Consider the following 16,657-nt stretch of genomic DNA (forward strand, 5'->3'; position numbering starts at 1 on the left):
GGGTAACATTTTTCAGAAGTGGTTTGCCTTTCCTTCTTCCTGATGCTGAAAAAGAATGACTGGTCCAAAATCCTCTAGCTACTGTGATTTCCCCAAAATACAACCTCCTCTTAAAGTAAACCCTCCCCTGATTTTTAGGGTGGGCCTAATATAAGCCGTACCCCCAAAATAAGCCTAGTGAAGTGAGTGGGCGTAGCCAGCCCAGGAAGCAGCCCTTCCCTTCCCTGTCACCTGGGCCCTTTAACCATGGCCCATGGATCAGATGATCCAGTGAAGGCCAGGAGTTGTGTCTCTGGGGTGCCTGGAGATATTCTCCACCTCTACCCAGCTGCTGCTGCTTGAGAAAAGAATGAAAAGGCAGGCAATTCTGAAAGATTATGGGATGCGTGTGCTTACGGTAGAAGTCTGGGTCGGTGTGTGTGTGTGTGTGTGTGTGTGTGTGAGAGAGAGAGAGAGAGAGAGAGAGAGAGAGAGAGAGAGAGAGAGAGAGAGAGAGAGAGAGAGAATTATGAAAGTAGGCAATTGTAGAAATATTTGTATCAACACAATCATGTTTTCCTTAAATATTACCTTTTTTCAGTATAATAGCGTTCCATCGAAGTATTTTGAAAAATAAAGAGTAGTAAAAATACATCACTTAATCTGCTGCATATTAAGGGGAGATATTGTAGATGTTAAACAAGTGAAAACTGTTTCAGTTTTCTAAAACAAGCAAAATAGAATTCGGAGGCAAGACTAATAAAGATCTATTTTATTCATAAAAAAACAAGTATATTACATTAAAAAACATTGCCATTCTGTTTTATACAAAGTCATAAATATATTTTATGATATATTCTATTTCTGACAATAAAAAGACTCCCACACAGTGCAGACTGCCATCTACACCATTCATGTTTGTTGTGTGTTATAATTATATTAATAAGGGGGTGAAAATTATTAAGTCTCTAGATATTAGTGGATTATAGCTCCAGTTATTCTTAAAACCCTGTAAATCTGACAAGTGGTGGAATCCAGTAGCACGTAGAGACCTACAAATTCCCCATCAATGGAAATTTATTTTACAAATGCAATAAATGTTACAGCTGAATGAGATGTGGAGTTACCATTTTGTTCTCTAAAAGTGGAGGAAAGAATATATTGAAGTTGGATGGATAAAGATACTCTAAATTATTATTACTCTCTTCAAGACATAGGATGCAAGGACTTGAGATTTTAAAATTGTATTTACATTTCAGAAAATACTCCAGAGCACAAAATTGCTTTGATACAATGATACTGCACTGGACATGCTGTTTTGAACATTACCCTTAGCAGGCGGTTTTGAATAATAACTACAGCTATCAAATATTGCATTTAAAGCATTCTTCAGTCTGAATAATAGCTAAGATCCAGCTAATCACATGAAATAGCCAAGCTTTCATAATACTGACAGAAAGTACAAGAATGATTTACTGAATAAATTTGGTTTTCAAGATATCAAATACTTTTAGAGCAGCAAATGAAACTGGGGGCATGTTCTGTGCTACTACTTTTGTGCATGCGGACAAATGCTCCTCTTTAAAAAAATGATCCACTTAAGGCAGCTTATAAAATATACTGGCCAAATTTCTGAAAGCATATTAAATTTATATTCTTCATGACACTTCAGAGACATTTTATTGGAGGAGATAGATTCAGTTTTTTGCTCATTATCACAGCTTCCTAAAGTGATATGGGAAAAAATGTTTGGATAATACATTAAAAATTCTGTTTTATAGCATATTTTATAATAAAACAAAGCAAAAAAAAAATCCCAAAACATTGTAATGTCTTTATTCTAATATAATCATCAAATGTATTTTTGAAATAAAAATGAACTCCCTAAATGAATACTTTTGAAAACATACTGTAATATGCCAACTTTGAATTTCAGGTACCTAGGAGCCAGTTTGATGTAGTGATTAAGACACCAGAAACCAGGAAACTGAGAGTGAAAACCAACCAGGTGTCTTTAGATCAGTCGCACACTCTCAGCTCAACTTTCATAGATTTGTTGTGGGGAAAGTAGGAGGAAGAAAGAGTATTAGTTATGTTTATCACCTTCAGTTACTTATAGAAACAATAAAGGCAGGATAAAAACAAACCTAAATCTTTTATGGGAGCTAAGTATCTACTTGCAACAGGAGAGCAAAGACTCTGTTCCTCATCTGCTGTTGGATTTGTTCTTTGTAAAAATTGAAATTGCCAGGGGACGAATGGATGGTGTGTATACAAGAACATAATACATACAAACATACACAATAGAGTCAGTAGGAGATTAAGGTGCTGGACTAGGACTGATCCAGCATGACTTTCAATGGACAAAACTTCATCCCAAAGCAAATTGATTCAGACTGATTTTTATATACACTCACAAAAGTAATATAAGCCTATAAGGTTAATTTCTAACATAAATGTATAAAATTAAGAAACAACTACATTTTCCTGTAACAAACAGTACAAATGAATCAAAAGTTCAAAATACAGACTGCATTTTCAGAAATTTAGATGTCATTACATTAGTGTATAGTATGATGATTATTTCAATAATTTTTGCAGCTTTGGATTCCAAAAAAGTACATTAATCAGACAATATGTTTAATGAGTACATAAAACCAACTACGGATCTTGAATCATAGTGTCAATATATTGGTCCAGTTCATCTCATGCTTTGCATTCCCTTCTAGAATTTGGCTGAACAGCAAATTATTACAGTTGATCAATTCACCTTATCTGTACTGGGTGCTTTCAATTAGAACTATAGTTAATATTTGGAATATTCTGATAATTAACTATTTTAAAATTAAAGATTCATTAGGAAAGTGACTTTTGTTCCTTTCCTAGAAAAGTCTTTTCTCCAATACATTTTAAAATATTTATATACACCCTCTCCCACACCCACACATTCAAGACAGCAAACATACCTAATTCTCCTGCCTCCATTTTCCCCACAATAACTGAGAATGACTGTTCCAAAGTCACCCAGCTGACTTTCATGCCTAAGGCAAAACCAGGGATATCAGTCTTGTGGTTTCTAGCCTCAGGTCTTAACCACTACACATAGTTCTTGACTTATGACCACAACTGAGCCCAACATTTCCATTGCTAAACAAGACAGTTGTTAAATGAGTTTTCCCCTTTTTATGACTCTTAGCCACCATTGTTCAATGAATCACTGTAGTTGTTAAGTGAATCACATGGTTATTAAGTGAACCCAGCTTCTCCCAATGATTTTGCTTGTCGGATGCCAGCTGGGAAGATTACAAATAATGACCCCATGACAGTGCAACTGTCATAAAGTCATTTTTTTCAGAGTTGTTGTAACTTCAAACGGTCATTAAATGAATGGCTGTAAGTCAAGGACTATCTGTAGACCAGACTGGTTCTCAATAATAAAACAGAACATAACACTTTTCAATATATAAAGCAATAATAACAAGATTTGTCCGAGACTACTTTTATTATAGAATTCTTGCCTTTTTGTTAAACCTCTGGTGTTCCATTACAGTACTTTGCCCTTGGGGCTGGCTGCAGGGACCTTGTAGTCTTCCCCCTGCCTGTTTCCCATGCCCATTCCCTTCCTCGGATTCCTGCAGGCCTTGGGCCTGCTTTCCATCCTGCCGGGCTCTATAATCCTCCTCCTCACTTACCTTTAAAAGATCTCCAGAGCTCAGCTTAGGGAAGGACAGGCTGCTCTGTTCCTGGACTAAGTGGTGCGACCCCAGAAACAGCTGTCATTTCCCAAGCAGCCACATTGAATTGTGGGGGCTTGGAAAATAATGGCTTCTTCCAGGGTAGTGCCAATGGAGTGGTTACTTTGCTTCCCTAACACGAGTTCCACAGTATTCCGCAGCCCTGAAGAACGTGGTGGAATACTGCAGAACTTGTGTTAGGGGGAGCACAGCAAGCTTCTCTGTTGCTGGGCCACACAGTAACATCCTGGAAGTAGCCTGTCCTCTTTCCCTAACTGAGATCAGAAATCTTTGAAAAGTGTGCGACGGGGACGTGAAGTTGGGAGGAAGGTGTTACACTTGGTGGGATGGGAATTAGGCCCAAAGCCTGCAGAGACGCTTAGGGGAGGAAAACAGAGTTCAGGATGTCTTGGGGGTGGGGGAGGCCCTGGATTAGGCCTTCCAGAGCCTCCCAGGCCACCCCAAAGGACATCTTGATCTATTGAACAACCACATCTGGGAAAGCAGGGATGAAGGGATTGCAAGTGAGTCACTTCCTTTAACTGCTGTTATGACTTCCAACCATAATAAGCAGTCTCTATTATGGTCAAGAGTACAAAACTACTCTATAGAGTGCTGATAGCATAGAATCTGGTAACATGACAAATCCATAGCTGATCATAATCCAACTAAACTGAACTGGTAATTTCAAGTCGATACTATAACTACAGTTTAAAATGTAAGGATACACATGGGTGAGACTGATTAATACCCTATCTTGATTTAACTATGATTATCTTTATATCACCAAGTTAATATTTAAGAATTTATTCTTAACCTGGGGTTAGGAGGATGATATTAATTTTAAAAAATCCCCATAATGCTTTGGAAGTTCTGTCTTAAATATGTTTAAAACATAGCAGAAATATATACAAGTTGCAAGAAAGTTTACAAATCAAGTTGCAAGTAACACTACATCTGCACTGGCCAAAATAATTTGAAAATAAACCCTTTGTATAAATTACTGAATCTTGAACAAAGTAAAAGAAAACACTTTCAAACTACAGGAGCCAGCCTGCACTGAGTTAAGTAATACTTATAAACTTAGAAAATTTAACAACTTGTAAAATTCTCAGTCTTAATAATTTTGGAGTGCCAGTATTTTGCTCAACCGTGAATGTTAATTATAATTAAATATACATTAAGTTTTAAAATATGCAGAAAAAATATAACAATGCATGTGACTATTAGAAACAAAGTCCCAGATGGAAATTAAAAATCCAGAAAAAACAATTTGGTTTTCAGTATTTATCATATCAAGATACTTCAATGTTCACTTGATCACAAAAAAGCAGTCTCTTTTAATACTGACATAATCATAAGGACATGATTAATTTTCTAGCAAAAAACACTGTATCTGTCTGAATGAGTTCATTTGGTATAAATAGTTCACAATGATTGCACTGTAATTACAAACAGCCCTTTAAAAAAACAAATTGTGCATACATACATATGCGTATACACACACACACACACACACACACACACACACACAGAGTGGGAAGGGGGAGAGAAAAGAGAGGGAGAATCTGGGCATGCCAACATGAGCAGACACACATGAACTACCAGTCTTCTTTACTGTGCTTTTCTTTCTACTGAGTCCTGTGACCCCCTCAATGTAATCCAATCCATACCCCAACTGGCCAGAGGAGGAGGAGGCAGTGCATGGCAGCTATAGGAGAGAGAATACCTGCTCTGCTGGGAGAAGGACAATTTTAGATTCCTCCGTAGACAGTACATTGCTTTTGGAATCAGTGCATATTAAAGTAATTCATTTGTTACCAACAAAAATACTTAATTTACGGACGTTGAACCAGCTTGCTTTTGTTCCCATCTTGCTCACTAAGTTTGAAGTGTGTGTAAGCTAGAATGCCAAACAATGTGCATGTAATTCCAAGGCCTTGATTAATCGATAAAGGATCCTTAAATAAGAGATATCCTCCCATGAGGGTGATGCAGAATTTGAAGTGTCCAAACATGTTGTATCTATATAACCGTGTTAAGGAACATCATAATTAAACCAAATCCAATAATTAATCCATAATAATCAAATGCTAAATCCTGTGCCAGGTTTTGCTTCTTAAGTCCCACTCTTGTAAATGTAAGCTAGGTCAGAAAACACATCCCTCAAGAATAACTGGAACTCTGCTTCATTAATACGGGTTATAGTAATAGAATCTTGAAAGCCCAATAGCATTTTCCTCTCTCTTTCTTATTCCCAAGCAAGTTAGTGGAGTCAGTTTCATTCTAAAGTTTTCCTCTTCTCCTGAGCTTAAATAATATTTTTGTTACTGCTAGTGCATACTTTTGCTAGGGTCACCTCCATAGTTTCTTATTATGTACAATGGTTCTTAAAAGTGCCTAACATGGAAAGCAAGACTTTCTCTTGTATTTGTGCATTCATTTTTGCGTTTAAGGAAAACTTCTCTCACTGTTAACAATACAGGTGATCCTCAAATCCTCCTGCCATAGTTGTTAAGTGAATCCACTGCAGTTGTTAAGTTAGTAACATGGTTATTAACTGAATCTGGTTTCCGAACTGGTTTTGCTTGTCAGAAGGTGTTCACATCACCCTGAGACATTGCTGAGAAGTGAGGATTTTGATTATGGGGATGCTGCAATGATCATAAGTGTGAAAAATGGACTTTTTGAGGGCTGTTGTAACTCTGAACAATCACTAAACGAACTGTTGTAAGCTAAGGACTGTCTGTGTTCATTTTATATATTTTTCAATAAAAGATTCATCATTATTTTACTGCTACTATAGAAAGTAAATTCAGGAATTGGAGATTAGTTATTCTTTCATAAAACAATGCAAACAAACTTGTTGAAAGATCCTAAAACATAGTATTTAAGTTCAATACAATATGATTCTACAATTTCTGAAAGTTTTACTTAAAATATTTTATTGGTGACTCACGTGATGTTTCTGATTTGTACAGTTTATTACCAGTGTAATACCGTAAATAATTTTGCAAAACTGCAGCAATAATTTTTCAAGTGAAAGGATACGTCACTGGTGAAGTATTCCCAATAATCCAGTAAATAGACAAGTTCACCATAAATGCTATTATTCCAGAAACCAGCACCATAGACTGTGGATTAGAGGGGGGAAAGGCACTTACAAATCACTGCAAATTATTTTTAAAAGACAATATCCTCTATAAAGTGACATCGATGGTTGCAAATAGTATCCTGTTCATTGCTTTTCTGATCATTTTACATTCACAGTAAGAACTACAGCCTGTGTTTATAAACAATTGGATCTGATTTCTTATCCTTAGCTTTTTCTACTTTGAATTATTCCATTTGATGTTAAAAATCTTGAAGCATTTTTCTTTGAACATTTAATTGATAACTGAAATATGGAGTATAAAAGATAACAAAACTATAAAAAAGGGTTTAATAGATTTACATTTCACAATACCTATTTCCAGCAATGTCTCAAGTACCATCTCCTAAGCAGTTTTATTTATCATGTTTCCCCGAAAATACGACAAGGTCTTATTTTCTTTTGCACCACGAAATATGGCCTTGGGCTTATTATCAGGGAGGGCTTATTGTTTTGGGGTTGCTGGGCAGCTGCTCCCTTGCGAGCGGACTCCTGAAGAGCCGGGCACAGCCTCAGGGGCAAAGCAGCCATGAGGTAACCATGCTCACGAGCAGCCGCCCGGCAAATCCCCTCTCCAGCCCGGCAGAGCGCCATTCACTAACCTAGGGGGTATCACTAAGGCGCCAAGCCACATGGCACTCTGCCCGCTCCCCAGCTCCCGCGGCTTGGCACATTCAGGATCTCCCTAGGTCAGTGCATGGAGCTCTGCCCTTGCGCAACTCTACCAGGGCACGCCGCCCTGCTCTGAGCATAACTTCCACACTCCAAAACTTGGCTGCCGAGTCTTCCAGCATCGGCCGCTCTAGAAGTGTTCTCTATGGTGGGCCGGCTTCTGGACAGAGAGTCTTCCAGACAGAGAGTCTTCCAGCAGCTGGCTCACCACAGAGAGCACTCCTAGAGCGGCTAATGCTGGAAGACTCGGCAGCGGAGTTTTGGAGTTTGGAAGTTATGCTTGGAGCGTGGTGGTGGCAGTGGACGGCAGCGGTGCTCTGGGAGAGCTGTGCAAGGGCTTGGTGAGGCTGGGGGTGGAACAGGCGCTCGCACAACCCCCCTTTCCAGCCGGGCAGAGCTCCATGCACTGACCTAGGGGGTATCCCAAATGTGCCAAGCCGTGAGAGCTGGGGGGCCGGCAGAGCGCCATGTGGCTTGGTGCCTTAGTGATACCCCCAAGGTCAGTGAATGCGCTCTGCCCGGCTGGAGAGGGAATTTGCCAGGTGGCTGCTCGTGAGCGTGGTTACCTCATGGCTGCTTCGCCCTTGAGACTGTGCCCGGCTCTTCAGGAGCCTGCTCGCAAGGGAGCAGCTGCCCGGCAACTCCCCCCCTCCGGCCAGTCAGAACACCACTCCCCAACCTAGCGGTATCCCAAAAGCAGCAAGGAATGTGAGTGCCTCCCCCCCCCACGGCTCCCGTGGCTTGGTGCCTTCAGGATACCGCTAGGTTGGTGAGCGGTGCTCTGCCTGGCCAGAGGGGGGGTTGTCCAGGGGGGGTTATTTTCAGGGGTGGGTTTATATTTTCGCCCACACGAAAAATGTGGCAAGGCGTTAGTTTCGGGACAGGTCGTTTTTTCGGGAAAACATGGTATTTGTAGCTCGGGTTGGAAATTAGGCTGTTGATTTGAGCTCTGAGCTTGGCAATTTGATTGCAAATATTTTGTCACCATTTAAGGAGACATTGTCAGTATATTTTGAATTATTTACCATTTACTGAATTTATAAACTATGCCTTTTGATTACATCATGTACGGAGTGATATACAATAAAAGTATGAATTAAAAATTAATTTTTATTTTGAAACAAAAATATGCCACCACAAAGTATGATGTAAAAATAAACATTAAGCAGCAAGAATGCCATTACAATTAGAAAATGACCATCAGAGCATTAAAACCTAATGGTACTACAAGCTGGCAAAGAGTCAAAAATAGTCAAAATTCAGGGCAAGAGAAGAACCAAGCCAAGAACCCCTCTAACCAAAACAATGTAAACGAATCATTCAAGACCAGCTTGTTTGATTTCAGGAAGATTACTTCATTGTATGCATTCAGACAAATGCCCGAAAAAGTTTGAAAAGCAATATACTCCATGCAGTCATTATTAGTCGGACTAATTTATGTTAATGTATAAAGTAAATATTATTTTAAAAAATAATTCAGTATTGGGTTGATCTTTTCATGCAGTCCTTCAGTTGTAATATCTCCCATTTGAAAATTCAGTGGCTAGCAACTAAATAATGGGAAACAATGATTCAATAAAAAACTTACAAATTTAGGATTATATTTGCCTATATTTAAGCAGGAATGTTGTTTATTAAATTTTAAGAGCATTTAGAACAAATAGAATGAAGAAAAATAAACAATTTACCACAGCAGAGAGAGTCCAGGGGCCAAAAATTCCACCTTCTCCAAAGACTGGCTCAAAGAAGGGTACAACGCACAGCAACATGCCGCATGACATTGGTGCTTGATAGTATAGTAGCTGCATAGAATTTACCTGTAGTTCATGTTGTTTTGCTCCTACCCACTGAAACAAAGCAAAATATATTAATGGCCCATATGTCTAACCTTGACATAAATTACAATATGCCTTCTAAAACATTGCATTGTTATGTACTTTAAGAAAAGCATGTATAGCTCAACCCTATTTACTCCAATTGCACAAGGCAGCTGAAGAATCTGAAAGAAAAGACAACCAGTTTTTTCTGTTTATCCTGATACAATGGCATAAAAATCAGTGTCTAGATCACATATTCCTTAAAAAGCCAAAAAAAAAGAAGCTGAATAAAATATTTTGAAAGCAGAAAGGCATCTTAATATGCAAGCTTGCTAGTAATTAAATATTATGGAGAAAACATGAGCTAAAACCTTTTAACTTGAAGTTGATGCAAGCTAAAAGCTGCACAGTATGGGTAAATTGAGAAAACAAGAAAATATTCCAGCTATGACCTTCTTGGATAGCTCTAGAGTAAATTTCCCCAATGTGGACATCTTCTATATATTATTATTTCAGCTGCCAATATTTTTAATAATAACCATGCTGCCTGAACAACTCTAGGAGTTATCAGTTTGAGAGGAAGTAGGGCAGCGGTACAGGTGGAAGATTCCCAGGTTCCATTGTCAATGTAAGGACCAATAGCCTGAAAACCATGGAATGTGCAGCGAGAAAGGACCTTGAGGCATAGCATGTTTTGTTGCTGGATGACACAGAACAGGCAGCTGTGGCTCTCTGGGCGAAGGTGGTAGCTGTGCAGGAGGCATTATTCAGTGTGGCGCAAAATGGGAGGAAGTAGAAGAATGAGAGCTTGCCAGAAGTGCAGTGCCTGCATGCTCTGCAGCTTGTGTTGGACATGCTCCTGGAGAATCAATCTGAAGCTCGCATTGAGCTGTTGGCCTGTTGTTGGGTGGAGAAAACAGAGGCCTATGGGTACTACCTGTAATGACTTACTGCTCCCAACGTCAGTAGAAAGTCAACAATAAGACAAGTAAAGACTTCTAAAAACAACCACTTACTGTTTTGCTTAATTATCTTTAATGAAAATATTTTAAACTTTAAAATATCAGTTATTTGTATTTGCCTTGAGGAAACTCAATTTAAAATGTATGTTTAGTGATACAACTTTCACTTACTCTTTGAGAAGTCTTTTCAACTCCCTTCCCATTCTAAAAAGAAGAAATGTCATTTATCTCTCACCAAAAAATTATTATGGGAAAAAATAATGCATATGAACTGGGATGAGTGCCTGATCACCTAACCACTACAACAGAACCAACACAAGCTATGAAATGGAACTACCAACAATCAAGTAGTAAAGGACAGCCTAATCAAGGAATTACCAAAGAGAAAACACCACTACTATTAACACTGACAGGACAAGCTACTATATATAAACAAAGAGCAAACCCCATTTCCTCCTAGCTTTGATGATGTTACCTAATTGGTTAACAAAATGTTTGAAAGCAAAAGCCACAAGACAAAATTTATTTGAAAACACAAATAAACCAGGTCAATGGTTGGCGTACAAGATGAAAAAAGAGAAAGAAAAACAAATCATAAATCAATTATCAGACCAAGAAGGGAATATTTGTTATCAAAAAGAGGAAGAAGAAAAAATAGTAGAAAAATATTATAAGGAATTATACCAGCAAGCAGAGGACAAGATAAAACAGTATCTAAAGAAGGCGGAAATACCTAAGATTCCCAAAAAAATAAAAAAGGCACTAGAAGAGAGAACAACAATGATGGAAGTAACAGAAGCAATAAAAAGACAAAAAAAAGGGGAAAACACCAGGTCCAGATGGATTACCAGTGGAATTTTACAAAACACTACAAGATGTGCTAAGCATCATCATGCTAGAAGTATTCAATGAGCTGTTATTGAAAGCAAAAATACCAGATTCTTGGTCGGAGGCTTATATAACTCTTATCCCAAAAGAAGAAACATGACTTGCAGGAAACAAAGAACTATAGACCAATTTCTTTTTTAAATGTGAATTATAAAATCTCTGTATTGATAATGGCGAAAAGACTTAAAAGACTGTTAAGTGAATTTATACACTCAGATCAAAATGGGTTTTTACCCAAGAGACAAATTAGAGATAATATGTGAATTATATTGAATGCATTAGAATATTACGAAGTACATCCCGGGAAACAAATGGCATTGTTATTTTTTGGATGCACAGAAAGCTTTTGATAATGTAAATTGGCAATTTGTGATAATGCAACTGCAAATGATGGATTTTGGGGAGGGATTCATAAATATGGTTAAAACTATCTATAAAGAACAACAGGCTAAAGTGATGGCAAATGGAGATATGACGGAAAAAATGCCGATTAGAAAAGGGACTAGGCAAGGCTGCCCACTATCTCCACTATTATTCATATTGACACTATTGAACAGAAAGATAAGGCAAGATAAAGATATAAAAGGAATGAAAGTTAAAAAAGAAGAATACAAATTTCAAGCATTTGCAGATGACTTGGTATTTATTATTGAAGATCCAATAGAAACAGGTCCAAAACTACTAGAACAAATAGAAGAGTATGGAGGAGTGGCAGGATTGAAAATTAATAAAGATAAAACAAAATTTTTAGTGAAAAACATAACAGAAAAACAGAAAAGAGAAATAATGGAGAAATTAGATATTAAAATAGTAAAAAAAGGGAAATATTTGGGAATATAGTTGACTTCGAGATGCGTAACTATTAAGGAAGATAATTATTGTAAACTAAGAAATCAAATTGAAATGGATATAGAGAAATGGAAAAACTTACAGCTATCACTAATGGGAAGAATAGCGGTAATTAAGATGAATATATTACCAAGAATATAATTTTTATTCCAAACAATACCGATAAAATTGGAAAAAAAGTACTTTGAAAAACTAAATAAAATAATAGGAAAATATATTTGGCAAAGAAAGAAAGCGAGAATTAATATAAGAATGTTACAAGATTCAAGGAAAGAGGTGGATTTGGTGTACTGAATTGGAAATTATACTATCAAGCAGCAGCTCTAACGTGGATAAAAAATGGATATTATTAAGAAATGCAAGGTTATCCTTGGAGGGACACAGTATGCAACTGGGTTGGCACACATTTTTGTGGTATGGGAAAAATAGAATACATGGTTATTTTCAGAGACACTATGTGGCTTTCAAGAGTGGAAGCTTTGACACATCCGAATATTAATAGTATGAAAAAGGTTATTAGGTTCAAAGATATACTAACAGCACAGGGAGAACTAAAACAGAAAAAAGAATTAGAAGAACAAGGGATTGATATAGGATGGTTAAAACAAATGCAAATAAAAAAAATATGAGAAAGATGTTAAAGAGTATGGTTTTAATATGGAAAATTCAGAATTAGATAGGATAGTCATGGGAACGGATGAAAAATTGATTTAAAAGTTGTACAGTTATCTACTTAGAATAAATTTAGAAGAAGAGGTTAAAGAAACAATGATAAGATGGGCAAAAAACTTTAGATATACAATAGAACTAGAAAAATGGCAACAACTATGGGAAAGGAACTATAAATTGACAATGGCAACAGCATACAAAGAGAATTTGTATAAAATGTTTTGTAGATGGCACATGCCACCTGAAAGATTAGCAAAAATGTTTAAGTATAAATCAGCTAAATGTTGGAAATGTCACCAATTGCCAGGAACATATTATCATATGTGGTGGATGTGTAGGGAAAAGCACAAAGCTATTGGGTTAAAATACAAACATGATTAGAGAAAATGATACATCAACCCGTAGAGTTTAAGTCAGAAGTATTTTTAATGGGTATTCTACCAGAGAAATATAGTAAAGAAGATTCATATTTGATTGTACAAATAATAACAGCAGCTAGAATTGTTTTTGCCAAAATTGGAAAGCAAACAAAATCCCATTGGAAGGGGAGGTAATAAAGAAGATATTAGACTGTGCAGAAATGAACAGGTTGACATTGAGAATAAAGAACAAAGAGGAATCAGTGTACTACAGGGCGATTTTATGAGTGGCTTGAAAAAAAAATATAAATAGAAAGAAAAAGGAACAAAACATGAAATAAATATCTCAGACGACACATGATTAAATTAGGGGGAGGAGAAATCAGAAAATATGAAAATGTAAATATACCGGCGGAAAAATGGTATGAATTGACAAATGTTAAATAGCAATTATAAGAATGTATATATAAGAATGAATTTGAAAGAAAAAAAAACCTTTAAAAAAATGTTGCGAAGCAAACAACCAAACTCAGAGAATACCAAGGACTTATAGTTCATCTCTGAGCTACATATATTATTTTCTATTCTTTTCTATTGAAACTGGGGTGAACCACTATCAAGACTGTTCAAAACTGTTCAAATAGGCTATTCACAGACAAAATATTTGATATTACAATACAGTAGCTTCCTGCAAGCAAAAGTTTTCATCCTTACGCACAGTTTATTGTTGAGTACAAAACAGAATAAGCAACAGTTTCTCATCCCTGTAGATCATCACACAATCCTACAATATTTTTAAAAAATTGGTCACGCCACTCTTCATCAACTAACTCTTCAATTAACTATTTAAAATATTAATAATATTACAAATATTTTGAACAAAACTCCTTATTAATCTAAGACAGCATCATCCAAAAGCCATGGCCAAAAACAACTTGGCACCAGGTTGGGATAAACTCAAGAGTGCATATGCCAGCCTTCTGCAAATACACAGAGTTTTTCCAGCAGAAAATAGCTTTCCCTACAGTTAAAATAAGACATATTTAAATACAAGAAACTATGTAGAACAAATATGTTCTACTCAGAAGACTGGAAATTAATACAGAATGAATTACATAAAATATTATTCAAAGTTTGCATATAAAAAACATATTTAACTTACCACTTGATAAAGAGATGTCACTATAACACCAAGAGCAGCAAATATCATCCCAAGTAAACTAAATTTCACATCATAATAAGAATTTAAAAAAACACCTAAAGTGATAGGAATCTGTGAAAGAGAGAAAGAAACATTTGATACCTAAGTATTCCAGTATTATTTCTCATTACTGAAACAGTCTTCATACATTTTTGGTCTCAGAATGATTAGAATTTCTGCAGCCTCTAACCTGTATAAATAAGACAGGAGGCTAGCAGGCACACTATATCCATAGCTTTTCATAGCATCTTGTCTGACAAATTTTAAAACAGCATATATATTTTTGTGACTGAACTTGATAAATATCTTGCATTTTAGGATGAAAAGGAGTCTTTTACATTTTATAATTTTGAGTCAAAGCCATTAAACAGCTAGTCACAATCAACTATAGACATTCATTCTGTTACATTATTATATATATTTTAATGTACAATACAATGAACTTGGCCAGTACAGCAGCCTTCACCGATTCTTTGCTCTTTAGGTATATTGGCTTTCATAAACCCTACTCAGCACATCCATACCATCTAGAAATTATAGGCACTCTAATCCACCAAATCGAGGAGCATGAGACTGGGAAAGCAATTGTCTAAATCAATTATTTTTAACCAGCCTTCATAATCAACCAAAAAGGCCATTCTTGTCTACAGCGCACGCTATTTCTGACAATACTTCACTTCCTGCTCCATTTCTCCTTGCTCTAAGATTGCCGCCCATTACTTCGGGATCCCTCAGAACGCGCCAGCGAGGACAGCCCTCTTCCTTTGGCTTCTGCCCACCCGTCATACCCTGCCCTGCTACTCACCAAAGTGAGCTTGATGCGGGTGGCAAAGGTCTTGCCATAGGCCACACTCTGGATGAGCACGATGACCGGCGTGGTCATGGCCTTGGCCAGCTGGTAAGTGCCGACCGTGTTGTTCTGCAGAGAGAGGTTGGTGAAGACCACGAAGCCACAGAAGCTGAGCGCTAGGGAGAGGATCTGGCGCGGCCTCAGGCTTTTGGGGGCGAAGACGCCCAGCGATTGGCACACATACAGCCCCAGCCAGGTGACGGCAAAGTGCACCAGCGTGAGGCTGAGGTTGGGGAAGCCCATTCGCACGTACAGCCACTTGTTCAGGAAGACGATGCAAATAGACGCCGCCAAGTTTACTAGCAGCCCCGCCGCCAACCGGCCGCGTTCTGAAAGCCACCCCACCTCCATGCTCGAGCTTCTTCCCAGCTCCACGTCCACGTCCTGGGGAGCAGCAGCAGCAGCAGAAGTAGCCAGCGCTCCCGGGAAAACAGCTGGCACAACGGCCGCCACGACCTCTTCCTTGCACGCCCACGTGACTCGGGCACAGGAACTTCCGCTGCCGCGGGAGCCCGGTCCTTTGCCGGCAGAAACCCACCCGGCAGAAAGGGTCTCCTTGCCTTTCTGGGCCGGCTGCCCTCCCTGGGCTCCGGATGGGTGTCGCTTAGGCTCCGGCTATTGTTGCGCGGGCTGATATCATGTGGCTCAGCGTGAGCTGCCGGCAAACGCGGTTGGCTGCTTCGGCTTTTTCGGGTGTTTTGGGAATGCTGAGAAGTTCAGTCCAACCCGGCGCCGGGCGAGAGAAGTCTGCCTGTAGGTGGGAGAGGATGTTTTTCGGAGCCACTAGCTCTGTAAAGGCAGCGACGCAGGTCCACCCAAAAGACTGGAACCGGCCGTTTAAGAACGCGGGTGTCTCTCAGTCATAGAAGCCATCATCGCCTTTCTATCTCCGTTTGGGCTGAATTGACCCATATTTTATGACTGAGCGAATGGTGCGAACACATCCAGAAAGAATCACCCCCACGATTTCAGAGACATGGCTGACACAAAGACAAGATCGGTTCAGTTCCTGGTGACTTTATGAATACATAAAACAATCCCCGTTGGGTGATCCTTTCAGAAATATTCCTCACCTGGGGAAAAGAATGACCATGGGCAAGTAAAAAAGCAGGAGGAGGAGGAGGGACTTCAGACTTCCCCAGTGAAGTTAGCAGAGAATGAAATGAGTTTGTCAAATTTCAATCCCAAGGGAGTAATGGGATCCAGCCAAAACTTTGCTAAATTAAATTGCTGAGGCATAGGGTGCTGTTCTGACTTCAGAAGAGTTCACACCTCCTTGCTTCCCCACTGATTTCTGGAAAGCTGCCAGGAGAAATTCTTTCTATACAGGTAGTCCTTAACTTACAACAGTTCATGTAGAGACTTTTTGAAGTTACATCACACTGAAAAAAGTGATTTATGATCGTTTTTCACATGACTGTTGCAGCATCCCTGTGATCGATCACATGATCAAAATTCAGATGTTTGGTAACTGACTCATATTTATGAAAGATGCAGTGTCCCCAGTTCAGGTGATCACTTTTTGT

General features: G+C 38.3%; 1 protein-coding gene across 1 annotated transcript; it reads right to left on the reverse strand.

Annotated features, from left to right (window-relative positions):
- Positions 1 to 736: 736 nt before the first annotated feature.
- On the reverse strand, positions 737 to 15,708 carry SLC35E3 (solute carrier family 35 member E3). Its single transcript, XM_081958157.1, has 5 exons — positions 15,087 to 15,708; positions 14,243 to 14,353; positions 9,225 to 9,383; positions 6,765 to 6,847; positions 737 to 5,738 (listed from the first exon to the last, which is right to left on the reverse strand). The coding sequence occupies exons 1-5, from the start codon at positions 15,480 to 15,482 to the stop codon at positions 5,552 to 5,554; spliced, it is 936 nt and encodes a 311-aa protein (XP_081814283.1). The 5' UTR covers positions 15,483 to 15,708; the 3' UTR covers positions 737 to 5,551.
- Positions 15,709 to 16,657: the final 949 nt, after the last annotated feature.

The sequence above is a fragment of the Natrix helvetica genome, assembly GCF_964273705.1.
Source record: "Natrix helvetica genome assembly, chromosome: 6".
NCBI lineage: Eukaryota > Metazoa > Chordata > Lepidosauria > Squamata > Natricidae > Natrix > Natrix helvetica.